Source organism: Anguilla anguilla, chromosome 2, assembly GCF_013347855.1.
Source record: "Anguilla anguilla isolate fAngAng1 chromosome 2, fAngAng1.pri, whole genome shotgun sequence".
NCBI classification, from domain to species: Eukaryota; Metazoa; Chordata; class Actinopteri; order Anguilliformes; family Anguillidae; genus Anguilla; species Anguilla anguilla.
Window position 1 is genome coordinate 56,214,941 of NC_049202.1, and position 25,309 is coordinate 56,240,249.

Genomic DNA, 25,309 nt, shown 5'->3' on the forward strand with positions numbered 1-25,309 from the left:
CCGCCTTTAGAGAATAAGGGCAGTTCTCTGAGCCGCTTTGAGAAAGCTGGCGCGTGCGCGTGGTCGCTGACGCTGCGTCCCGTCCCTCAGGGGCCCCCCGGCGCAGTCTGATCCCCCTGCGGTCCGGAGAGCAGGGCTTCTCCCAGCACTTCATCCGCCCCGAGCAGCTGCTGGAGGGCCGGGTAAGAGCCTCTCGCATCGCGCCCAAATCACTGCTTTATGATGAAGAGGAGAGCTGCTGCCTCACCCGCCCCCTCTCACACCCCCAACCCCACCCCACCCCACCCCTCTCCCCCCAGGACGCAGAGGCCATCTACCAGTGGCTGAGCGAGTTCCAGCTGGAGCAGTACACGGGGAACTTCCTGAGCGCCGGATACGACGTGCCCACCATCAGCAGGATGACCCCTGAGGTACGCAGCCTGTGCTCTTACTCTGTGTACACACGCGTGCGTGCGTCTGCGCGCAGTCATCAGCGATGCGCAGAGAGCTGAGTGCTCCTTTATCTCCGCCTCCTCAGGACCTCACCGCCATCGGCGTCACCAAGCCCGGCCACCGCAAGAAGATCTCCATGGAGATAGGGAACCTGACCATCCCCGAGTGGCTGCCGGACTACATCCCGGTGAGCACCTCACCTCACCGCAGAGCAGGGCTGTGCAGGCCAGCCTCACCCCTGCGGCACACAATGCACCTGCCCCCATGTACCTGCCATCCAGCAGCACGTGGAGAGTGTACAGTGTGGGTGAAGCTGAAATGGGTAATGGTTTACTGGAAGCTGTGTGTGTGCGTGCGTGTGTGTGCGCGTGTGCGCGTGTGCGTGCCTGTGTGTGCGCGTGTGCGCGTGTGCGTGCCTGTGTGTGCGCGTGTGCGTGTGTGCGTGCGCGTTCTCACTGTGCCCTTCCCTGCTGTTCCAGTCGGACCTGGTGGAGTGGCTCAGCGCTATCGGGCTGCCTCAGTATCACAAGAAGCTGTCGGAGAACGGCTACGACTCCATCAGCATCGTCAGGGACATCACCTGGGAGGACCTGCAGGAGATCGGCATCATAAAGCTGGGTGAGAGTCGCCGTTCGGACTGGCGGAGTGCGGTGTGCTTACAGCGTTGCTGTGCGGGTGTGGGATGTCAGTGTCGCATCAAATTTAAAACATTGGTCCTAGCATACCAGGCAGTCAAGGGATCAGCCCCAGCATACCTCCACAAGATATTCAAACCCTACATGCCAGCCAGATCCCTCCGTTCTGCTACCTCAGGACGCCTAGCACCTCCCCCTCCTGTCTGTTCTGGCCCCACGATGGTGGAATGACCTCCCCGTGGAGGTCAGAACAGCTGAGACACTGACCCATTTCAAACGACGACTGAAGACTCACCTCTTCAGGCTGCACCTCTCCCCATCCCTCCCTACCCCCCTGTAAATGACTGTAAGCTTAGGGTTGTAACTAGGCAGCTGTTTCGTAGGTGACTTAGTTAATGCACTCGTCTTAACTACTGCTTGTATTTTTGCATAGACTGTGCTGTTGCTGTTCTCGTTGTGTTAGTGTTAATCAGTTTAACCTTCAGGGTCCAAGTTGAACTATGCGGTTGTTCCCTGTACTTGGACCGGTATTTCTCTCTAGGGGTTTCGTCATACTTGTTCCTGGTTATGGTTATACACTTTGTTGTACGTCGCTCTGGATAAGAGCGTCTGCCAAATGCCTGTAATGTAATGTAATGTCCTGTAGAGCGGTGCTAAGCGCTGGGCTGTCCCCTCAGGCCACCAGAAGAAGATGATGCTGGCGGTGAAGAGGCTGTGTGACATACAGAAGGCCCGGAACCTGGCGGAGGGGCAGGGCACCCTGCGGCGGAAGCTCCCGGCCGCCCTGGAGCTGGTGGCCATCGAGCCCCCGGAGAGCGGGGACTGCCCCTCGCCCCACACGCCCAAAATGCTCACCTTCCAGGACAGCGAGCTGAGCGCCGAGCTGCAGACCGCCATGTCCAACAACTACGGCGGCTGCCAGGAGGGGCTGGCCATGAGGAGCGCGGCGGCGGCGGCCATGTCGGCCAGCCAGGAGAGCATCGGCACGCGCTCCCGCGGCTCGGGCCACTCCCAGGAGCCCCCGCTGGCCTCGGCCGCACCCCACAGCCGCTCCCAGGAGAGCCTGGGCAGCGCCGACAGCGGCGGCAGGTCCGGCGGCAGCCCGGCCAAGGAGCGGAACATTCCGGAAGGATGGGACCAGCGGCAGGCCCAGCCCTCCAAGCTGGCGCTGCTGCAGCAGAGCCCGGCCGGCCTGACTCCGCCCCACACCCCCAGCAAGGCGGGCTTCTCCTACCCGGCCGTCCCCGCCAAGCCCAAAGCCAACACCTCGCCCGTCCTGCCTTTCCACGCCGCCCCCCAGGGCTCCCCGGCCCACAAGGCCTTCAGCTACCTGCACCCCCACTGCGGCAGCCCGCTGGCCAAGCCCCTCCCCTCCGCCCACGGCCTGCCCATCAACGGCGAGGCGCTGCGGCCCAAGAAGCGCACGCAGAGCCTGACGCGCCACGCCCTGTCGGACGGCGAGCCGGACGAGGACGAGGCGCCGGCCGTGCCCTCGGGCTCCCTGGCGTCCTACGCCACCCTCACCCGCCGGCCCGGCCGCAGCCAGCTGGCCCGCCCGCAGACCGCCGGCGAGCGCAGCGTGGGCCGCAGCCAGTCCTTCGCCATCCGCGCCCGCCGGAAAGGCCCGCCCCCGCCGCCGCCCAAGCGCCTCAGCTCCGTCAGCGGCAGCGGGGGGGCGGAGCCGCCCGAGCCCGAGCCGCCGTGCGAGGGAGGGGTGGAGACGGAGAGCGTGGGCAGCGTGAGGAGCATCACCGCCATGCTGGAGACCGGCCCCGGCCCCGGGTCCCAGCGCGAGCCCTCCTCCCCGGTGCCCCCGCCCAAACCGGCGCTGCCGGCCCCCCGCGACCCCGCCGCGGGCCGCAGGAGGACGCTGAGCGAGCCCGGCGCCTGCCAGACGGACCAGCCCGACGGGGACGGGGGGGTGAAGTCGGACACGGAGGAGGAGGGCCGGGCCGGGCCGGGGCTGGACGGCTCCTCCTCGCCCCAGAGCAGCTCCAGCGAGTGCATCCCCTTCGCCGAGGAGGGCAACCTCACCATCAAGCAGCGGCCCAAGGCCGGCGGGCCGCTCAGACCCGAGCCCGCCACCGCGCCCCGGACCCCGGAGCTGCTCGAGTTCAACCTGAAGGAGTCGGACACGGTCAAGCGCCGGCACAAGCCCAAGGAGTCGGCCTCGCCCACTGAGGAGGGGGGCGTCGAGCCCCCGCCCCCGGCCCCGCCCTCGCCCCCGGCCCCGCCCGCCCAGGAGGGGAGCGGCCGGGACTTCCAGAGCGACGAGGACGTGGGCCTGCGCATCGCTGAGATGGAGAGGAGCCTGCAGTGCCTGGAGAAGGGCGGCTCGCCCCCAAAGCCCCAAAAACCCCCCGTCTCCCCGAAGCCCGCCAGCCCCCAGAAACCCACCATTGCCGCCAGACCGCTCCCCTACCCCTCAGCTCCAGCTGCAGGTACTGCCCCCCCGCACTGCTCAGTGTACTGGACCTAACACCGTGTATTGGACCTAGCGCAGAAAGCTTGAGTAGTGTTTAGTAAAAAACTTACTAGGGATGTTAACAGTTAACAGTACAGACAGTAACAGACACAAATGCCATCGACTGGTGGAAAGTTTATGAGTCACGGTTCCCTCCACTGGCAGCATTAGTGAAACGTTGTTTACCCATTCCTAGAACATTGGTGCCATATTCTCAGCTACGGGTCTCACCTTCAGCAGACTGCGCACCAGACTGACCCCACAGCATGTAGACATGCTCATATTCCTTAACAAAAACGCTGAGCATTAAGTTGGGTAGTAGCATATGGCTGTGTTATTCATGAAATGGCTATTCAGAAATGCAGCCTATTTATGCTCTTTTGTTGGGGGTCTCACTTCATTCTATTTTATGCATTTACTTGCCTTTTTTCTTTGCTGCACATGAAGAGGCCTGTTTTACTAAGTGGGGAAATTGCTACTATTTTGTTCAACGAATAAGTTTTTTCAGCTGGTAAGCAGTGTGTTTCTTGACCAGCAGGGGGAGCCAGTGTGAATGTCACCGTGATGCAGAGCGTGGCCTTCACTGCCCCCTCCCTGGGCTGCCCGCTGTCCCCAGCAGCGCCTGCTCTCTGCCAGGCAGCCAGGCCAGGAAAGGCCCAGGCCTGTGTGCCAGGCCCAGAGCCAGGCCCAGGGTGCGTGCTGGTTCATAAGCGGCTGGAGCAGACCAGCACCTCCCTGGAGGCGGCGCTGAAGGCAGTGGAGAGGAAACTCATCTTGGAGGACACCACCGATGGGTGAGAGACATGTGGATGCACACCAGCTAACAATTACCGTTTGCATGGTTTATGCACAATTTCTATCTCTCCCTCTTTCCCTCCCTCTCTCTCACTCTCTTTATCTTTCTGTTTTTCCCCCTTGCGCGCACACACACACACACACTCACACACTAACACAAGCATTATGGTGTACTTCAGTTCTAACTAATCACACTTCTGCATTCACCCCTCAGTGGTACCAACACGGTGAAGTCTGCGGGGAACATTCTGGACGATATCGGCAACATGTTCGATGACCTAGCTGACCAGCTGGACGCCATGCTGGACTGATCCCGAGCTTCCCTTGGGGCCCACCCAGCCCCCCCCCCCCCCAGGCCCCGCCCAGGCCTTGCCCAGGCCCCGCCCACGCATGGCTAAGCCTCAGCCGTCCTCCAGCAGACCTGCCTCTGCAGCCTTAGCTAAAGGCCTGGCCACCTGACTCCCTCAATCCCCTTCACCTCAATGACCCAAGCCCCTACCCCCCTCCTCGCCTGCACCTGCACCACCCACCACGGGGACACTGGCAGGATCAGGAGCCTCCCTCCTTCAACACGAGCACTTAAGACTGCTGTACCTGGCGGGTCGGAGCCGTCGCTGGCGTGAATACAGGGATTTTGGCGCTGTGTAGCCCTCTGTGCCTGAGCACAGGCTGCAGCTGAACCAGCCCACACTGAAGCCTTTGCGTTCTTCCACAGTGCATTTCCACTGGCTGCTCGTCTTATCACAAACTCCTACCGTGCGTGTGAACTCGTACCGAGCTCATTAATGAAGGCTCGAATGAAATGAAACCAGTGACTCGCCTCAGAAACGAAGGGTTCGTATTTCCTGTTTCGATGTGCTACGCCAAAACCACGCAGGAAGAGAAGCGGGTTGTTCCGTGAGCGTTAGGAAGCACCATTCCCAAAAGGAACAATATTTGTGACACACCTAAGCTGTATAATTTTACAGCTTTAACGGTTTCTGCCCGTTTCACCTAATGCTGACTTGTTTTGTGACGGTGGTATACTTGCCGTCTTTTACCGGGCGAGTAACCCTGCTCACGCATTCTCCATGGAGACGAGCTCACGGAGCGAGGTGTGCTTTTGTCCAAGTAGCAGGGAGCAGAGACAGTGTGCGACTGAGAGAGATGGAGGACTGAGCTTTTGATATGTAAACATGTACATTTGCATAGTGGTTTTACTCTAACAAAGGGAAGCATCCGTCTGCTTTTAAAAGCATATTTAAATGAATAACTATATTAAGCGTAACTAAGATTTTAAGATGACATTGTACAGTGGAAGATGGCTGTAATCACCAATGATATATTATATTTTGACTAATTATTTTAGAGCTGCAATCAAAAAAAATATTTCAATCTAAATCTAAAACATATGTATATTACAGACTGTTTGTGTTTGTATGTTAGTGATTGGGAGCAATTTATTGTGGTCAACCAAAGTCATGTGTATTGCCTTTCCTCTGTGAATATTGTTTTTCTGACATTTTGTAATTTAGCCAATTAGTTCATTATCAGTTATCCTTTACCTTTTGTATTAATTAAAACTAATTTAACCATTTGACAGGAATGATGCCACAGAAACTTTGTACTCTTTGTACTCTGAGACTGAAGCAGATTAAAAGGCCCATTTCATTGCTGAAGCAGCCTCACCTGGGTCAGTGAGACTGAAGCACATTCAAGGCCCAATTTCGCTGCTGAAGCAGACTCATCCAGATAAGTGAGGCTGAAGCTTATTAAAGAGCCCATTTCATTGCTGAAGCAGACTCATCCGGATAAGTGAGGCTGAAGCTTATTAAAGGGCCCAATTTCACTGCTGAAGCAGACTCATCCAGATAAGTGAGGCTGAAGCTTATTAAAGGGCCCAATTTCATTGCTGAAGCAGACTCATCCGGATAAGTGAGGCTGAAGCTTATTAAAGGGCCCATTTCACTGCTGAAGCAGACTCATCCGGATAAGTGAGGCTGAAGCTTATTAAAGGGCCCATTTCACTGCTGAAGCAGATTCATCCAGATAAGTGAGGCTGAAGCTTATTAAAAGGCCCATTTCACTGCTGAAGCAGACTCATCCATATAAGTGAGGCTGAAGCTTATTAAAGAGCCCATTTCACTACTGAAGCAGACTCCTCTGGATAAGTAAGGCTGAAGCACATTAACAGGCTGATGTCACTGCTGAAGCAGACTCATCCGTCCCTGAAATGGTGGAAATGAGGCCTTGTGTGGCTATGGGGCAGGCCTGCACTGAGCATGTGCTGGTGCCCTAAGTAGAGACAGAACTGGCCATGGACGACAGGTTCCATATTTCACCAGATGTTTCATTTCATATTTTTATCTCCAGTAAATGGTGTATCAGGCCTGCTCATTAATCCCCCCTATTTCCACACATTTCCTAAGAACGTCTGCAGTGCCATCTTGCATTAGTTGAGTAATGCACTGGTGCTCTGTGCTACATATATAGCACCAACAGGAGAGGCTGCAATTACTGGGGTTAAGACCACTGTCATTGACCAGTCTCAGTATTTTTTACCTACTAACTTATTACTTTTGTGTAGACTGCATTGTGTCACATGTTTTTTTCCCTTCATTGATGACCAGAGTTTAATGAATCAGTTGTCTGTTTAGCTATTAAACAAGAGTATAGCTCATCTTACGGAAACTGCATGTTTTCATTTTATAAGATTCCTTGATTCTAGTTTTTTTTTTTAGAAACGGTATAGCTCATATTTTTGATGACGTTTTTATCATGACTAATTCTGTATTAATTCCAGGACTCGTACTGTAAATCATTCTGTTCAGTTATAAGCCACTTCATTCCTGCAGTGTCCGTGTGTGTGTGTGTGCGTGTGTGTGTCTGTGCATGTGTGTGTGTGCGTGCACGCGTATGCGCTGACGCAGAAACTGCTTTCAGCTATGGTGCTGAAACGCTGATATTCTTTAAGGCCAGTTTAATTAGATTATACAGATCGACAGATTTCTACTCGACAGAGCACCTTAAGATGGATGGTTAAAACCTGTAATCAGAATTGTTATAGAATACTGTACTGACTGGTGAATCTTTTTTTATATTATGTTCTGAATATTTTATCACTTGTCTAATCTGTTTACTGTTAACTATTAAAAGAAGATTTGTATGTTTAACCTTTTTTTCTACTGAACTTTGCTTAGGTGGCATTTTTTTGAATGGTATACTGAGTTTTGATTTCCTGCAAGGGAACAAAATCCTAACTCTAGCTTTTCACTCTGGGAAATGCAGTGCTTCATTTAGCTATATTTGTAGTTTTCAATCAATCGCTATCCCAAACTCTTACTGAGATAATGGATTGCATGGAATCCTTCCATTTCCTGCTTAATTGTTCCATATTTTTAATCCCCCTACATGGCTTTTCTAAGAAACCTTAGTTTGCTCAATGTTCAGATCTTCATGTAACAGTAATACAAACATGACTGAGTGAAATAAAACCTGTAATGTAATGTAATGTAAAACTCATTTTGGTGCAGTCCTTAAATGCAAGCAGCCTTGTGTTCTGGTGATTGCCTGGTGGCTTGAATAAGCGGGGCCTTATTCTCTGCACAATCACTTGCAAGTCCCTCCTTAGCCAAGATGGCACATACAAACAATGCCACTATAGCATCACATTTCAGCTTCTATAGACCACTGTACAGGGATGTTACCTGTGCTTGCAAGCTAAACAAAAATGTTAAATACCTTTTTAAGGGGGTCTGTAGGGCTATCCATATAAATGAGTGTGATTCTGATATTCCAGTTAAATGTGTAGAATTGACAGTGAGTAGGTAAATATGGTCATTGTACTGTTCATATTACAGGCAACCACACCTTATTTCAAGATCGGTGAAAATGCACGTAAGGATTTGTTTAATAAACAAGGAACATCAGTTTCTTCAGAGGAAAAGATGACATGCCCCACTGGTGTGATCTAAATTTTAATACAGTAGTCATCAATATACAATGTAGCCTCCAGATGTACATGCACATTACACAAGCATGCACCTTTTAAAACGCTACTGTTAGCAAGTGACAAGGGAAGCAATATGCTTATAATTGCAATGACAGGGCAGGTAACCAATTTCAATACAAAGCAGCAAAATAAAATTCAAAAGTAATTCAATGCACTGAGGCATTTTAACAGACATCGCAAAATAAAATTTTGTTTCACGGACATTTATGAATACAAAAATCTAAGAGAAACCAAGAAAAATATATAATCTCAATTTTTTAACGGATAGCTAGTGGAAAGAAGAAAACGACAAAAAGAAATCAACAGTAAAAATTTACAATAGTAACAACCACAGTATAGGTCCAAAACCACTAAAGGACTTCACGCTCTCAAAACTATGTCACCAAAACTCTGTCGCCGGTTGCCATAATTTCTTATATTATGGCTAAAACAGACAAAATTGATTTGGGCTAAGAGCCTAGTTTGGTCTCTCAAACCGATGTATTATATTGAGCTGATTGTCAAGGGTTTAAACACTGATATGCAATAACAAAAGAGTTTCATGAAGCTGAAAGGACATTCTACAACCAAACACAAAAATGCACATACTGTTTACAGCAGGAAAAACCTTTGTTCCTTACGCTTCAATTTGAAATGAAATTCATGACTGCATTGATGTCCTTAGGCCTGAACTGCACACACATCCTTGAAAATGATTTCCACAAGAATAGCCTGTTTCTGGCATTTTATTTAGGGTGGAGCTTAAACAAGCAATCATGGGAAGCAAAATACAGCAGAAAGTGAAATGTGACAGGAAATGAGATCACGCTTTTAGAACCCTTAGATATCTCAGGGTCCCTTTTACACACCAGCTGTTTGGTCCACCTACACAGGGTTCAGATGGTTCCAGTGATAAAGGTAATAATCAAAATAAAACTAACACTAAAAAGTGCAGGGAAGGTTGTGGCTCAGTTTAACAAAATGTTGTCTTAAGTTGTGTTGTAGTTAGTGGTCACGCACCTCTTCGGCTAAGGTTCTTTTGTGAGATTTGTAAAAACGAAGACAAAGAAAACGATTGAAAAGTTTCACGCTTCCCTGCTAGCCGCAAATGTTTCTTATAGTTTAAATTACGAAAACAAAAAACACAAGTCTTTCAAATCTTCACACGGACCATAAGATGCAAAGACCATCTCCATCGGGAAGCAGAGAGCACAGACACATTGAGCCACCATGCAGCCTGCCTGTCTCTGGCCCTTCCACATACATTCACCTCCCTGCCCATCTTACACAAACCTCCCCTTCAGCTGAAATACACTCAGCTACTGATTGCTGTTTCTTTCATACAACACATGAATACAAATATAGATTCTTTTTAGGTGATTCCTTCATCTTCTTTTTTATATTTACTCATTTTAAGTCTATATGATATTTTAGAAATATATACTGTTTTTCATCATGAATAGCTTTTGATTTCACTGGTTTTGAAAAAAAATAAAGTGGGCAAGACCCACTGAGTGGTTTTTCTGACATACACGTATATGGTGTGTGTGAGTGCATGTGTGTCTGTGTGTGTATGAGTGCATGTATGTGTGTGTGTGACAGAGAGAGAGAGAAGACAGAGTGGCAGGTTTATAGGTTGCTGAAGAGTTCGTTCCTCTTGCTCCAGTCCATCTGAGGAGCTCTCTTGTTGGAGCGCTTCTGGTGAGCACGCTCCTTGGCCTGCTGGAGGGTCATGGTCAGGGAGAGGCTGGTCTCCGCGGCCGCCTCCTTCTGCTCCTCCACCTTCTCCTGGGCCTGCGGCGAGAAGCAGACGTGGAGATGAGACACCGTCAGACTCGCTCTCGCCGTTCAGGACACGCGGGCACAGACAGGGCTGCTGCATGTACGTGGGCCTTACCTCAGGGGGCGGGGTGCTGGCAGGGGGCGGAGTCGTGAGAGAAGCATTAGAGGAGGCACTGGATGGAGAGGGACTGACGGACACCTTGGTCTCCAGCTCTTTGGCCACTTTCCCGTTAACCTGTATTGAGAGGAGGATGGAATACAGAATACAGACATTTTAGTTACACTACATTACATTCACCAACAGACTCATACACTAAAATAACTTTTTTTTTAAAACAGGATAAGTGCATTCACGTGATTTACATGGTTCTGTCAGATGAATTCCACTTGCAAAAAATAACAGTGGAAAAGCTGTATACGTACTGTACTGTAATGTGTAAACAGGACTGGAGTAACAAAGTTGTGTTGAAGATGAGATTAAAAATGGAGGGCGTGTTGTGCTGTCCAGCCACTAGAGGGCAGGCTTGACCATGCATCTACAGATCCTCTCAAAGAGCTGTGCAGACAGGCAGGGAGAAGTTCTCGCAGCACAACGTGCTGAATGCAGTGTGGCTCATTACGCATAATCTTCCAGAGCCTGGGGATTTAAGGGAGCTTCCAGGCCCTGGTCCCCCAGGGACAGAGCACAGCGCTCCACATTCCTCTCCCGCCTGACCCGAGCTGAGGACGCACTCGCAGTCTCTCACAGTCCTCTCCCAGATTCTACCAACCGCACTTCTCCTTTTCTTAAAACAGAAACCAGACAGCCAAGAAGGATGGGACTTTGAAGTTTACACTCACGTTCAGAGAGAATTATAGAGACAATAAGGAATAAATAAAAGAAACGGGAGGGTGTATGACATGAGCTGCCAGTTTTATAAATGATACCAATCGCTCAGTAAATTCTCACTCTCTGAAGCTCAGTAAATTAAAAAAGTGCCCAGGCATAAAGGCACAGCGTTCGCCACTGATCCCTTCAACCTTCTCCCATATCTAATCCCCTCCTAATGAACTTACCCAAGGCTCGGCAGCTTGGGCTCAGAAAATAGCCCTTCATATTATGCCTGCTATTGACAATAACCAAATCTACAACAGGATTCCTACCACAGGCCTAAAAGAACTACAAGAAATACAATACAAAAGTATCTCACAGTGACAGTGTGCTGTACACTTCAGCATCTCTGCAGTGAGCAGTAGGGAAAGGCCTGATGGGAAGTGTAGGAACAGAAGTGCTCCTCCTTCACTGCAGCAGGGCTGGGACTGAGGGGCTCCTGTGGTACATTACTCCAGTGATACCTCCAGAGGGTCCTGGCTCCAGATCTCAGCGTGTGCGGCCATGTAGGGGGATTATAAGCAAATACCTCTGAAGGATTATAGGAGGACGGATTTCTGTGCACACATTAGTGCTTTCATTTACCCTTAGGACATGACTGCAGCAGCCTCACTACACCTGCTTCTTATTTATTTACGTTTTTGAGAATGTGGGGAGAAGCGTCATTTTCCCCAGTACCCCCCTCCCCCCCACCATTTTCCTAATCCCACGGGAGGACTCCCTGTGGGGAAACCCTGGAACCCATCTGCCCACTGTCTGCTGCTCCCCTCTCCCCTGAGATAAGTCACCCAGATTAGTCTGGATTTACTGATAGAAAGGGAGCACAGGCTGCCTCAGAGGACTAGAACAGTGACGTACGCACAAGCGCACACACACACACGCGTGCATACGCGCACACACACGCTCATGCGCACACACACACACACACATGAACATGCACACACACGACCGCACGCACACATGGGTGCACACGCGCATGCGAACACATGGACATGAACGCACGCTCGTGCACGCACACACAAACCCAGGGAATCCATCCATCCCCATTAAGGACGCATCACCCCAAGCTGCCCATGTGCTCAGTGTACAAGTCACCAGAAGAGCCGGTCGGTCTTAATGAGGGTCACCAGCCTGAGAGACACTGCTCACACTCCCAGACCATTCAACAGCACATTTACAACCCTGCTTCTCTCCCACACTAACCCATTCCCTTTTATAAACAACTAGGCTATCTGAGTACTCTCTTGGTCCACAAGCAAGAAGGTTATAAAACACATAATCCCATGATATCATTGGAAATTAGGTCAATTATATCGCCTGTGAGATGAATTGGGTGAAAAGTCATAAACGTGGACAGCAAGAGGGAAATATTTTTGAGGATTACTATCTTTTAAAATACTAGAAGAGGGATTTGAACAACCAAATAAACACAATGAGTTTCACTTCTTCCTCAAGTTAATCCGTTAACTACAGAGGCCCTCTTACCGAAGGACCAAAGAACGCGATTAAAAGAGAAAGGTATTGCTCACCATTTTGGCTCATATTACCATCTTTCACCGCCATCGCGTTTATTTTACTCGATACTCAGAAGGGAATCGTCCTGAAGCTGATTACAGCTTTGCAGTCGAAATCTTAGCAAAGACAGGAATCACAGCCACGTGCATCAAGCTAAAATAGTCTGATCTGGAGTGGAGATGAGGTCAACAGATCTTACACAAAGCAGGATAAGAGTTATACAAGGCACCTTTGTTAATGCGCGTGCTGATGTTTTAACTTCAGGGGAACCTTAACATCAGAATATCTTCCATTAGTACGATAAATAATATGAAGAAATGTAGAATGAGGCATTTCATTGTTGCACTTCTTAATGCTAACATTGCATTACATGTTAAGGTAGTAAACATCAGATAATCCAGTCTAATAGTAACCTCAGTGAAGTTTCTAGCAATACTGAACGGCACTGATCTGTTTCAGGGCCCATGACCTCAGTGTGGGGACAAACATTTTTAAATGAATGATTTAATAAACTTCAACAATTTATTAGCTGCAGTAATAATCCACTCTCCTTTCTATTTGCCATTGATAATAAATACGCGTCACATTTGTCATTTCGTATTGATACATAGATGTATCATAATGCTGCCTCTGACTAGCTGAGAGTCATAGCTCCAGCACTGCAGTGGAAATGGGAAAATGTCAGCAGGCCTGAGTCATGGATGTGTCTGTGGGACTGAATAAGTGAGTAATCCTCCCATTGAAGTTGATAAACACCAGTACAGTGGACCCTGGAAGTATGAGGAGGGACAAATCCATGAGGACAGGGGAATGTAGATAGTGACCCCAGGAGCTCTCCCCAGAGGGAAGATCCGTACCCCTCCCCCCGTCACCTCACAGGAATGCCTTATCTGCTGCAGGCACCCCACATCCAGCCACACGCACCCCACAGAGCCACAGACTCAGTCTGTCTCAGACACTATCCTGTAATCAGGTTCGTGTGTGATTTGTTTTTTTCAGTGAACTGAGAGCTGAGGTCTGAAACAAAACAGAACTTCAGCTCAGAACCCCCCCCCCACACACACACACACACACACCCCTAACCCCTCCCCCACACCCAAAACCCCTCCCCCACAGAGCCAGCTCTTGGCACCAGATCTCTGGCGGGGGCACATAATGGGTAAATGAGGCCAGGAATGGGACCAGTGAAAAGCTCTGTGAGTCAGCCAGGCCAGAGCTGAGCAGTATAACCCAACACTCACCCCCCAGCACTGAGGGCTCTGGCTGGCCTCACGGGTTCCATGTGTGAGGTACCTGCACCCAAATTCAGAGCTCTGACCCCACCCTGATGGACCAGCTGGGACTCATCCATGACTCATCCATGTCAGGACCTCTGAGCTACAGCTGCAACATGCAGAGGTCTGACCACTCAGTCAACTCCTGTACTTCAGGAAAAGTCTGCTTATTAGGAAGCCCCGCCCTCTGCCACCCAGCGGGAGCGAAGCAGCCCCTTCTCCCCCTGCCACTCAGGATGTCTTCAGTTCCTTTGTTTTCCCCCAGAACAAAGATTCCGTAAGAGAGCCCAAAGTCCACAAACAGCACGCCAACAATGCAAGATTGATGATCCTTCACATCGCAGAAAAACAGCTCCCCCTGCCCATTTGTGACCCAGGGTTCAGCGGCGGGCACTGTAGCCCTGTACTGCATCTCCCAGGGTTCAACAGCAGGCACTGTAGCCCTGAACTGCATCTCCCAGGGTTCAACAGCAGGCACTGTAGCCCTGAACTGCATCTCCCAGGGTTCAACAGCAGGCACTGTAACCCTGAACTGCATCTCCCAGGGTTCCACTGCACACTGCAAATGACACACAGCAATGAAAGAACGAGCGCCTTACCGTGTCCTCCACCTCTCCATTCACAACCGGCTCGGGCAGAGGCCCTGAAACACAGAACAAACACAACACATTAGCCCCCACGGGAGACTGACTAACTCCCCCTTATCAGCAACTGTGCGCTGGAAAGACCCACTCGCGCTGAAACAGAAATGAACTGAAAGCCTCCACGCTTAGTTTTAAAACGGAGCTAGATTGTTTTCTAAAGGGCCTCTGTGAAGGTCATGGGTGGAGGTCAGCAGGGGTTTAACAGATTACCCACACAGGGAAAATAAGCCCGGAGGAAGGAAAGGCCTCTAGCTCCAGAGAGAGGCCGGTGGACAGTAATGAACACAGAGTCACAGATCCACCAGCAGATCCACAGCCAGCACACCTGTGGCAGTACCACAGGGCACGGCCAGTGGCTCGCTCTTCTCTCTAACCCTGCTCAGCAAATCACAGGTCTGCCCTCAAACACTGATTATATCGCTGACTGTACTGCGTGATTGTATTTTAAATATACTGCAGATAAATGAGTCTGAATGGCCTGAATGGGCTTCTGTCGTCAGAGCAGTTGTCTTCATGATTGTCTGAGTATGAGTGTGAGGTGAGTCACAGAAGCAGACGGGTTCCACCTTTACTGAAAATCAATATATTTAAAAATATGTTTAATCATATCTACGTACTGCAACAATATATATGTCACAGCATATAGGAAAATATACTAATTATATATATATATATATATATATATATATATATATATATATATATATAATAATGCCTATAAATTAAATAAATAATGCCTTAAATAAATAAAATGGGCCGGTGTGTATGCAGGTTCTAGTTTCCACCAATTACCCAGGCTAAATGAGCCAACTGGCTATATACACCAACACTGGTTCACTCATAGATTAGATCACAGTAAAATGTTTCATGTTGGTACAAAAGAACAGACTTCAGCTATCATTCATGTTTATCAAGAAATGTTGCTAAAACATAACACGGCGTAAATGTTAGGGATTAAGTAATTAAGGCCAGAAGTTGGAATGAAAACCAGAAACAGACACTGCCCACGTCGCCCACCTCTGGAGTGTATCAAAGAAAGGGGGAAATAAATTCTGCTTTAACTCAGCACATATTGAAGAAATGAGCAGCGATGTGTAAAACCGTTTGCCTTCAGACAGCTCTGGCACGAGTCTGAGACTTATTTTATCCGAAAGCCACAGGCTCAGGGGGACCAGGCAGTCCACCTTCAGCCCCTGGTGAGCTAAAATACACCTGAAGCCTCAAACTAGCGAATGAAAGCAGACCAAGCGGGGCTGATCAGATAAAAACAGCCTGCTCTGAGCATTCTGACGCCACAGAACAGAGCAGAGCTGCCGCCGTCTCTCTCGCTGCCGATGAGGACGTGCCGAGTTAACAGGAAACGGCAGCCGATATGCTGACAGGAAGTGGGCTGGGGCAGACGGCTCTCTGCACGCACGCCGTAGTCGTGATCAACCGGCCTGTGCTAGCACAAAGATGAGGCGAGGCAACAGTGCAAATGTCCCATCTTAAGTTAAATATTAGCCACTGAATGAAAATGCCAGAAACAGCAGATTGATTCTATGGCATTAACTTCAATCACAGCCTCTAGTACCTGAAATCTAATAGGGGACTAACTGCCAGGCAGACATTCACTGAAAACATGAGCTTCCTTGTGCCCCATGGCATCATGGGAAAGTTCAATCGGGGCAGCATACCCGCAGTCTGACTCACGTACTACACAAACAGGCCAGCCCTCTATGCAGGACCAGTTCATCTGTATCTCTGCCATTTCAGATGCAGAGACTGCGATAATGAACACAGCCTAATGGTAATAATAATAAAAGACACAATGGCCGTCTTTCGTTTTACAGTTCACATCTGAGCAGTAAACGTGACTGAGCTTTACGATCTGCTCACAGCTACAGTGATGAACAAAAATTAATGAAACGAAGAAAAGCAAATAAATAAATGTCACTCATCTCACTAATCTGCTGCCTCTACCCCCCTCCTCCTCCAATCCCCCCGCCCCCACCCCCTACCCCGTTGCCATGGTCACAGCTAGCATGACTTATTCTTGAAGAGAGACTTTGAACAAGGCTGTGAAGAGCCAGCACTGCCGGCCACCAGCCCGGGGCTTAATGTTTAACTTTCCGTCAGTGAGCCTATCGTACGAGACCGCTCGCGCTGAGGACACGCCCACCGCCGGCAAGGAGCGCGCTGGCTCCACCGCCAGAGCGTGAGAACGGAGGGGAAGAGACGGCAGCCCCGCAGGAAGGACAGGAGCGCCGTCTCCCCAAGCTGCACTGGGACCAGCGCCAAACCGTCCTTCTGCTCTGTCCCAGCGGACTGAAGGAGGGTCAGGACACTCTCCACGAGACTTTCTACTCAGAAACACTGAATTATTGAAGACCCAAAACCATTCCTTATTTCCTCAAGTGGAATGACTGCTTATTTCCTCAGATGGGGCACTGCAACAACTTTGTTCTTTGTGAGTGCTGCACTAAATATAAATACTAAATAGAACAGAAAGGAAATAACTGAGGGTATTCTTATTTGAATACGATGCTCCTCCCACGCAGCTGATCTCACCTGTCAGGTGCTCCTCAGTGGGCGTGACCTTGCACTTCTTGAAGAAGGCATCTGTTTCGGGGTCCACCACCAGCATGCTGGTTTCCTGGCCTCCGGCCTTGATGGCGCCCACCACGTCAGCATGCTGTTTCCCTTCCACCGACACGCCGTTCACCTGCACACACACACACACACACACACACACAGAGGAAGGGGTTAGGCACACTGCGCGAAACTGCATTTTACTGTGCAACACTAGTCCGCACTGCACAAGCCTGTCTCACTGAGTCACATTCACTGCCAGATGACATGCCTCTGATATAGGCATTGTGACATCATCATCGTGACATAGGCATTGTGACATCATCATCGTGACATAGGCACTGTGACGTAGGCACTGTGACATGGGTACTGTGATGTAGGCACTGTGACATGGGTACTGTGATGTAGGCACTGTGACGTAGGCACTGTGACATGGGTACTGTGATGTAGGCACTGTGACATGGGTACTGTGATGTAAGTACTATGACACGGGCTGTGACGTGGGCACCGTGACATGGGTACTGTGATGTAAGCACTGTGACGTGGGCACCGTGACATGGGTACTGTGATGTAAGCACTGTGACGTGGGCACCGTGACATGGGCACTGTCAGAGATAAACGAGCTACAGTGAGTGAGAGCAGGCTTGGGAAAAAAAGATAAACTGAAGCAAAGGGAGGAAAACACACATTTCTCAGAATAATGCTTTCCGATAGATGAGCAGCCTAAAGCTAAGCAGCAGAGTTAGGGATAAACCAAATAAAACATTAGACTATATCTAATAGCCTATATCCACTGAAATAACAACTGGCATCTCATTCATTTCCATCTGAAGCAAGCCCAAAATACAAGGTGCATTGTTTTAGACTAAATAATTCAGAGATGACCTGCGTGCTGCCATACAGCGTAATAATGCAATACAAGTGCTTTTTTTAATGTAAAGCATTACTGAGGGCTATATAATACTTATTGCCTTAACTCTTATTAGACATCACACTTTCCGTCAAATTCTCCATAAAGGTTATGCAGTACGCACACCCCCCAAAGACACCATTATCATTAATGCATACAAATCTTAGTTAATCTTTGGAACTTCGTGGGAAGAGTTGCTTTAGTCTCACAAGACACCAGTCATTCCCAATGGTATCAGACATTGTACCAGATAGTGGGAGAGGAAAATCCTGTGTGCAGTCTATCAGCATTATGTGCCTGTGCACACATGCGTGCACGCAAGATATCTGCAATATATCCTTCTGTGGGAACTGTAGGAAGAGTGGGGAAGCAGAACTCTACTGAACTTTGAGTGAGGAAGTTCCCTGTTCCCCGTTTTCTCCATGTGTCAGTCAGTGCTTTGAGCAGGGAGGCAGATGAAGTGACGTGGAGGAGGCGCACAGGCAGCAGAGCGCAGTGAATGTGTGCCCTGGGCCAGCTCAGTGCTCAGAGGAGAGCTCTGTCCGCTGACTGCTGGCGGCTCTAAGTCCCCTGGGAAACTCTAGGGCACGGGGTCATTCCCATGGGAGAGAGCCTGAGGTGGGGCCCCAGAAGTCTCAGTACACTGTGTGAGCTTAAAGGCAGCCAAAAACAGAGAGCGAGAGAGGGAGAGAGAGAGAAAGAACGTGAGTGTGTGTGTGTGAGAGCGACTGTGTGTGTGTGTGTGTGCGTGTGTGTGTGCGTGTGAGAGAGACTGTGTGTGTGTGTGTGTGTGTGTGTGTGTGTGTGCATGTGTGTGTGAGCACGAGGGAATGTGTGTGTATGACAGAGAGAGAGCAAGTGAGGGTGTCTGTGTGTGTATGTGAAAGAGTGTGTTTGAGGGAGAGAGAAAGAGGGAGTGTGTGTGAGAAAGAGAAAGAGAGGGATTGTGTCCGTGAGAAAGAGACAGAGAGGAAGTGTGTGTGCGCGTGTGTGTATGATGGAATATGAAACCTGCCTCTTTCGCTGTTTTTGCAATACTTCAGCTTTTATCAAGCAGTGAGAAAATATCACCCCTGAGGCAGAAAATGGTAACTTCCACACGCTGTGACCTACAGCAGCGAAGCTTTGACATTTAAATGAGGGGAGGGGAGCTCCTCGCTCCTCACCGAGGCTCGGTCTGTGAGCCACAGACGCAGAGCGGGCATGAGCTGCACCTGCTGCTGACTAATAACAGAAATCTAAAGAGTCTGAAGCCTGCACTCAGAAAACACCACGGACGCTGTGAAACCCTACAAACTCTCAGTCTGCCCTTAACGTGCATCTTTGATCTGACAAAAGCAGTAAAACAAGTGGCTAATTTAGTGCTTTCATGGCCGCAGTCACAGCCGCTTCACGTCGCTAAAGTAAGTGTGAACAAAAGACGGCATTCCACACTGAAAGGGCTCCATTCCATTAAGGAATGCGCCTTGCCCTGCGCTGCCCTCGGCATTCCACCGGGGGCAGCGAGGCCCCTGTCCTTGATTGCGATTGTCAACACGGCGGTCTGCGCTGCTGTTTATGGGTTGGGCTCCAGCGGCGCCCGACGCGGGGTAAAGCAGCCGCGCGTCCGAGCAGAGCGCAGGCCCATTGTCGCGCTGTCTGCTAGGCGGAGCTCCACTGGCCGGAGACCTCAACTCCTGCGGCAGCCGGGCTTCCTGTACGGGGGCGCGGGGGGGGGGGGGGGATACCCTGGGAACGCGCAGGGAGCAGGGCGTGTTTCGCTTTTAGACGGGGCGTGTAGAGGAAAGCAAACAATACAGGAGCGGCAAACACCGCGACAGCTTCTCCCTGCCCCGGTACATGCAGCATCCACACCGCGGGGGGGCCACGCTACGCTCTCCAGTCGGGGGATTCAACTCACGCTCAACTCAATTCTCATCCCGTTCTGCTGCCCTACCAGGCCTCTGAGCACCCCCCCTCTCCTCCTCTCTCTCCCCTCCCTCCCTCTCTTTAAGCTTTCTTCTGACAGCACACACAGGAGCAAACGGGATATTCTTCAAAAGCAGAAACCATTCCAACTATGTCTCTAGTTATCTCCTTCAAGTCATCCAGCTGACTTGGATCTGCTGCAGGCTCCCCCGATCAGATAACTCGCTCTCAGACTTTGGTAACAAATTGCAGAAATTGCTTAACTGGTTTTGTCAAGGTCGAACTCCGAGAAGACCAATATAATGTCCTGAAGAACAAGGACTGCCCTCAGGTTCTGAACCTTAAGCCTGCCTCTTGTTGGTTCAGGCTCTGTGCAGCTGAACTGATATCAGATAGGCTGTGATTGTTGGCTCTAAGCACTGCCAAAGAGAGCAGAGTCCACAGCTCCACGGACAGCCTGCCGAGTCCACACATCCACGTAAAAGGACTGCACTCCCATGGGCCTTCTGTAAATCCCAGTCTTCCAACTCAGCCCAGCGCAAAGTGGATTAGACCCCACACATTACAGCACTGTCTGGTAAGCTGAAACAACTACAACAACAACAACAACAAAAAGCTCCGCGCATTGGTACAGGCTCAGCTCAGTACCTACTGCTGGTCAGTACGTGGAAACAAACATGGCCGCTCCAAGGCTGACGTAATGGGATTATTCAGCAGGTGCTTTAGTCCAGTTACATCTACGTACAGCTGCCGCCAAAGAAATAGGAACGCACACACATACACACACTCACACACACATATTTCCAACTGTGCTACACGCATGTCTGAAGCGCCATAAAGAGTGTACGGCCAGTACAGGGGGGCAGACGGTACCTGAACGATCCTGTCCTGAGGCCGGAGCCCGGCCTTCTCGGCAGGTGAGTCTTCGTCCACGGCGCGGATGTACTGGCCCGGCTTGGTCTTCTCGCTGTGAAGGTTGAACCCGTAGCCCCCTTCTCCCTTCTTAATGTTACACAGGCGAGGGCGCAGCTCCTCTTTAGATTCCTGCGGGGACAGAAGCGACAGACAGGTCAGTGCAACGCCGTGACACGGCCATCTTCCCCACTCCAGGGCACTCTCAGGCAGCGACAGCCAGTGAAAGAGCCTCTCCTTAAAGACAAACACTGTCCGAATGATGAACCGACGCTAAGGCAGGTAACAAATGGCTCAATAAAAGTGCGATCACACTAACCTCATACAATATTTATATAACTGAGGAGCAATGCCACGAGCCGTACTCAGCGAGGCCATCTGGTGACTGAACGAGCGCTGTGTCTCAGTGATAATCATTAGTGAGTGTGTGCCACCGTCTCTCTCTCTGCCTCATCTCTCTCTGTCTCTCTTGCTTTCTTTCTCTGTTTCTTTGTTCTGTCAGGCCTCTGGTTTGCGGCTCTATAAGCCTGTTTCTGTGCCTGTGTTGTGCTGACTCTGAGGCCTGCAGTTTGGGAGGCGGGTGGCAGCTGTGTCCTCCACTCCCTGCTTCCTCCAGTCCAGCGTGAGGACAAAGAGCAGCGGCTCCAGGGCTCCGCTCTCCGTTCAAAGACAACAGGAAGACGCTGCTCCTTTCTGTCGTCCAGGAAAGAGCCTCTTCTGCCTGCCAGAATTCAAGGGAGTCAAACGGCTACCTCCTGGATATTTTGGGAAACGGTCTTGTCGTATTTTCTCCGCCTCAGAAGTGGACCGTTCCTGAATATCCCTGCCTTTTAAGATTCAAAAGTGATTTTATCTACAGATACGCAAACTAAGACGTGCGATTCAACACAGGATGTGAGCCAGGCCCGGTTTAGCCCTAAAGCACCCTCATGTGGATGCTTCTCAAACTCTTCTCAGCCTTCTCAGCCAGTCAGAAAAGTGACAGTTTTTTGGCGTTCTTCCTTCCGCTACAGCTCATTTGACTGTCTGACCTTTTTTACTCTGAACTGTGCTGAACTGCTTGCTGTAATTTATTCTAGTGTGTAGCGCGTTCCTCTTGTCAGGTGTGATTTTGTTTATTGATGCATTTCCACGTTCTCCTCCGTGGGGTCAGTAGAAGCGTCCAGTGGCGGACCCGTACCCCGGCACAACCGCGGGCGCGCCGGACGGAGGACGAGAAGCTCTCCGGGGTTCACGCCGTCGCGTCCGGCAGCAGCTGGGTTACCATGACGCGGCGTTCGACAAAAGCCCCCTCGACCTGCGCAAATGTCAGCCAAGCGCAGGGCTCTCCTAGCCCCCCGGCGCATCCATGGAGACGCGGCAGGAATGCTGCGTGCGGTCCCCGGCTCGGCCTAATCCTCCCGCTCCTCCCGTCCTGTTATTGTCAGGATCCTGACAATGCCGTCTGCTCCCTTCCGATCCCACGGGACGGGACCCCGCGGACACCCAGCCCCGCTGCCCCGAGCCCCAGACCCACGCCGCTCTTCCTGCTCGCTCGCTCGCTCGCTGCACGTCTCTTCTTTTGTGTGTGATAAACTTTTTATTGTTTTGTACAATATACTCACAGGATTACAACATTGCAATACAATTATCAATTACTCCCTCCACCCACCTCCCACCCTGTGGCAGTCAGGTCTGTGTCTAAATAATAATAATAAAATAGAAAGTAAATATAAACTTAAAATACAGATCAAATAAGCAGATCCAATAGGACAGATATTAGGCCTATATTTTACCCAGAAGATCAGTCTTACACAGAGACACAATCTTATAATCTACATATCTCATAGTGACACGAGGCTCAGCCCCAGGAGAGCAGCCTGGTATCAGGGCACTGATGCATGAGAGTAAATATTGATCTGAGGGCGAGGCCGCTGCCTGGGAGGACTGCTGTCCTGGACGCCGGGCCCACGCAGATTTACGAGCGTGACTAAAAGAACCGCGTCAGCGTTCACTTCAGCACCTCCACCGCACAACTCAAAGGTTCGCTTCGCCCGGTCGCACGCCTGCCGAGAATCTATCGCCAATAAACAGGCAGAAGGCGGCGCCGTAAAAGTTAATGTTGGAAAAAAGAACCGAGCTGAGGCTTGCCGAAAAGGGCTCGACTGCTTCTTATCACCCGTGGGCACTGCTGACATGCACTCCATCTTTCTGCCGTAGGATCCACTGCTGCACATGACTTCACTGATAAGCTAATGTTTACCTGCCTCGGCAATGAAAAAGTCCTGTAAAGAAACCTGTCAAAAATGCTGAACACCAAATGACCAAAGTAACTGTAAGTTTGTGTCATAGCATGACAGTTTCCAAGCACTCGGTTTTCCACCGAATGTCAAAGTCCTGAACTTCCCCTCTTCGCTGCAGTTTCCATCTATTTCCTGTTTCAAAATGGCCACGGGGAGGAAGCAGTAACGGTTATGTTTGGCACAGAACACACATGCCAGGAAAGGACTTCCATTACATACACTGTCACTGGGGACAACCGAGGTGCAGAAACACAGTATCAAACAGCAAAAGACGATAGCCACAGCTTTATTACAGCCGGGAACCAGCCCCAGCAAACTAAATTCAAACAGTATGCAGATTCTCCTGAGTTACTGGTCTCTTAACAAACAGACACACACAGGCAGCATTGTGCTCAATCACCTGCATGTACTGTATACTCCTGCCTATGCACATTAAGCGCAGGGCTGGAGAACGCAGACAGCCCCGGCATTAAAGGACTGCGCCTACATACGCTGCATTATGCACACGCGTGTCCGCCCACAGGTGGAAAAGAGAAATGGGGAAAACATAACGTCCTTAGAGGAATGTTCCAGCCACTTCTTCCACCCCCTGTGTAAATGTGCGGGACGTGGCTGGTGGAGGACACAGGGCTGTGGAACAGGAGCTAGCTGTGCTGTCTCTCACACACAAAGTATGTGATCTTTCCCCCTCAGGAAGCCAAGGGCCTCACTCTCCCACACAGCACAGCAATGCCACTTTCCACTCAGAAATAAATTAAGACGACAAGGAAAACCACCACTGAATTACTGCTTTCAAAATTATATATATCCCGTGTATCGGAGAGAACAAGAAAAGTCAAGACTAGTGAAGAAGGAACAACTATTATTATGGTGTGCTTGATTCACTTGAACATAAGGACTGATTTTCTGGCTTAATCTGTACAGTCTCAGATAAGTTTACACTATGCTGCACTGATACTTTGTATTGAAGTCAACACTGCAGTGCTGCTTGCACAATCATACACACAGGAAATCAGCTTCTCGTCACGCTGCAGAACTGTGGCCAGCACTTACAGCTGTGTCAGGGTGAGTTCAGGCCTGAATATGAAAGCGGGCCGTTTATGTTCTCAGGAGTATCTATTTTAGCCATTAGCTCATCAAATATATTAAGTACACCGTTTCACTATTTTTAAAATGATAAACATAGCCTACAGGTACTACCGGCTTTAATCAAGGGCTTCCATCCGAAAAGATGCTTTCATACACAACGTCAAAACAGGCTATATCTTATTAATATTTGCATTTAACAAAAAACATACTTTTTAAATGAAGGTACATCTGAGCATTTAGTTCAGGCTACCAGGCATTAATAGATTTCAGTTTGACTATGTAAATTCAGAGATCAGTGACGACACTGAATGGAGTGTGTGTGTGTGTGTATATGTCCTGATAAGTGGGCCACACTGGTTTCATTATGTATTTTTGTCTGTTATCACCATTAGTATATTACAATAGCAAATGTATATGTGTTATACATTTTCTATTACTGTTATCTACTTCAATGTACAAAAATAAGAACATGAAGAAAATTTTTTTCAAATACCTAACCTGAATTATTTTTTTTTTGGTGGTGGTGGTGGAACAATGAACCAAAATCAAATGGATTTCATTAAAAAATAATGCAAAATAGAGAAGTAGCCTATAACTGATTCGCAATCGTTAGTTAATTAGCTAGACAATTTGTCCAAGTGTGGATGGGGACAAACACACCATGGCAACAATTCATTGCTAGGCAGTGTCTTGTTGACAGCAAAGGCAGGGCACAAGTTTGACCTTTAAAACATTAGCCATTCGAAGATATACTGCTCGTTGATGGGCAATTAAACTGCGATACGGGGTCATCACATCCATACAGATACTGCCAAGAAGATATCGGAGTACTCAAACGTGTCAGTACATCGCCACAGCCAGACTGATCATCGCAAGGCTTGATTTTCAGCAGAAGTCTGCTCATCACCTGTGACCAATCACTTCTCTGAATAATTAAGTGATTCAGCGCTCATGCAGTGATCTGAATCCATCACAGCCACGAAGAACCAATTAAACTGCCTCCAAAACTGTTAAAAATGGACACAGATTCCATAGATTTTTATTTTTATTTTATTTTTTTTAAGTAACAATTTGTTTAAGCATCAAAGATTTTGTAGTGCTTAGTAAATTATGAAAAGATCAAAGATTTTCATTGTGCTCTGTAACCACTGTTCTGCAGACAAACCACCATTTCAAAGTAATTACTCATATGATTAATTGTACGCACGAAGCATTAAATAAATCAAGTGCTGACCGCACTTGATTAGTCCACACA

At 49.5% G+C, this 25,309-nt stretch overlaps 2 protein-coding genes across 5 annotated transcripts in view; one reads left to right on the forward strand and one right to left on the reverse strand.

Moving 5' to 3' along the window:
* Positions 1–7,827, forward strand: part of LOC118216420 (caskin-2-like) — a 65,439-nt gene extending 57,612 nt beyond the window's left edge. For 2 of the 4 annotated variants that reach the window (XM_035397589.1, XM_035397581.1), the window contains exons 15-21: positions 91–182; positions 300–410; positions 518–619; positions 912–1,050; positions 1,745–3,508; positions 4,067–4,325; positions 4,541–4,673. In XM_035397589.1, coding sequence (XP_035253480.1) covers positions 91–182; positions 300–410; positions 518–619; positions 912–1,050; positions 1,745–3,508; positions 4,067–4,325; positions 4,541–4,637 — 2,564 coding nt within the window. In that variant the 3' untranslated portion in view covers positions 4,638–4,673. Of the gene's footprint in view, positions 1–90; positions 183–299; positions 411–517; positions 620–911; positions 1,051–1,744; positions 3,509–4,066; positions 4,326–4,540 lie in introns of all 4 variants that reach the window. The other 2 variants (XM_035397563.1, XM_035397572.1) reach the window with 2 other exon arrangements.
* A 439-nt stretch (positions 7,828–8,266) lies between these two features.
* The window catches only part of slc9a3r1a (SLC9A3 regulator 1a), a 36,218-nt gene continuing 19,175 nt past the window's right edge, over positions 8,267–25,309 (reverse strand). The window contains exons 2-6 of the mRNA XM_035397602.1: positions 20,645–20,815; positions 16,933–17,086; positions 14,338–14,381; positions 10,194–10,313; positions 8,267–10,090 (exon numbers count right to left, since the gene is read on the reverse strand). Coding sequence (XP_035253493.1) covers positions 9,926–10,090; positions 10,194–10,313; positions 14,338–14,381; positions 16,933–17,086; positions 20,645–20,815 — 654 coding nt within the window. The 3' untranslated portion in view covers positions 8,267–9,925. The remainder of the gene's footprint in view (positions 10,091–10,193; positions 10,314–14,337; positions 14,382–16,932; positions 17,087–20,644; positions 20,816–25,309) is intronic.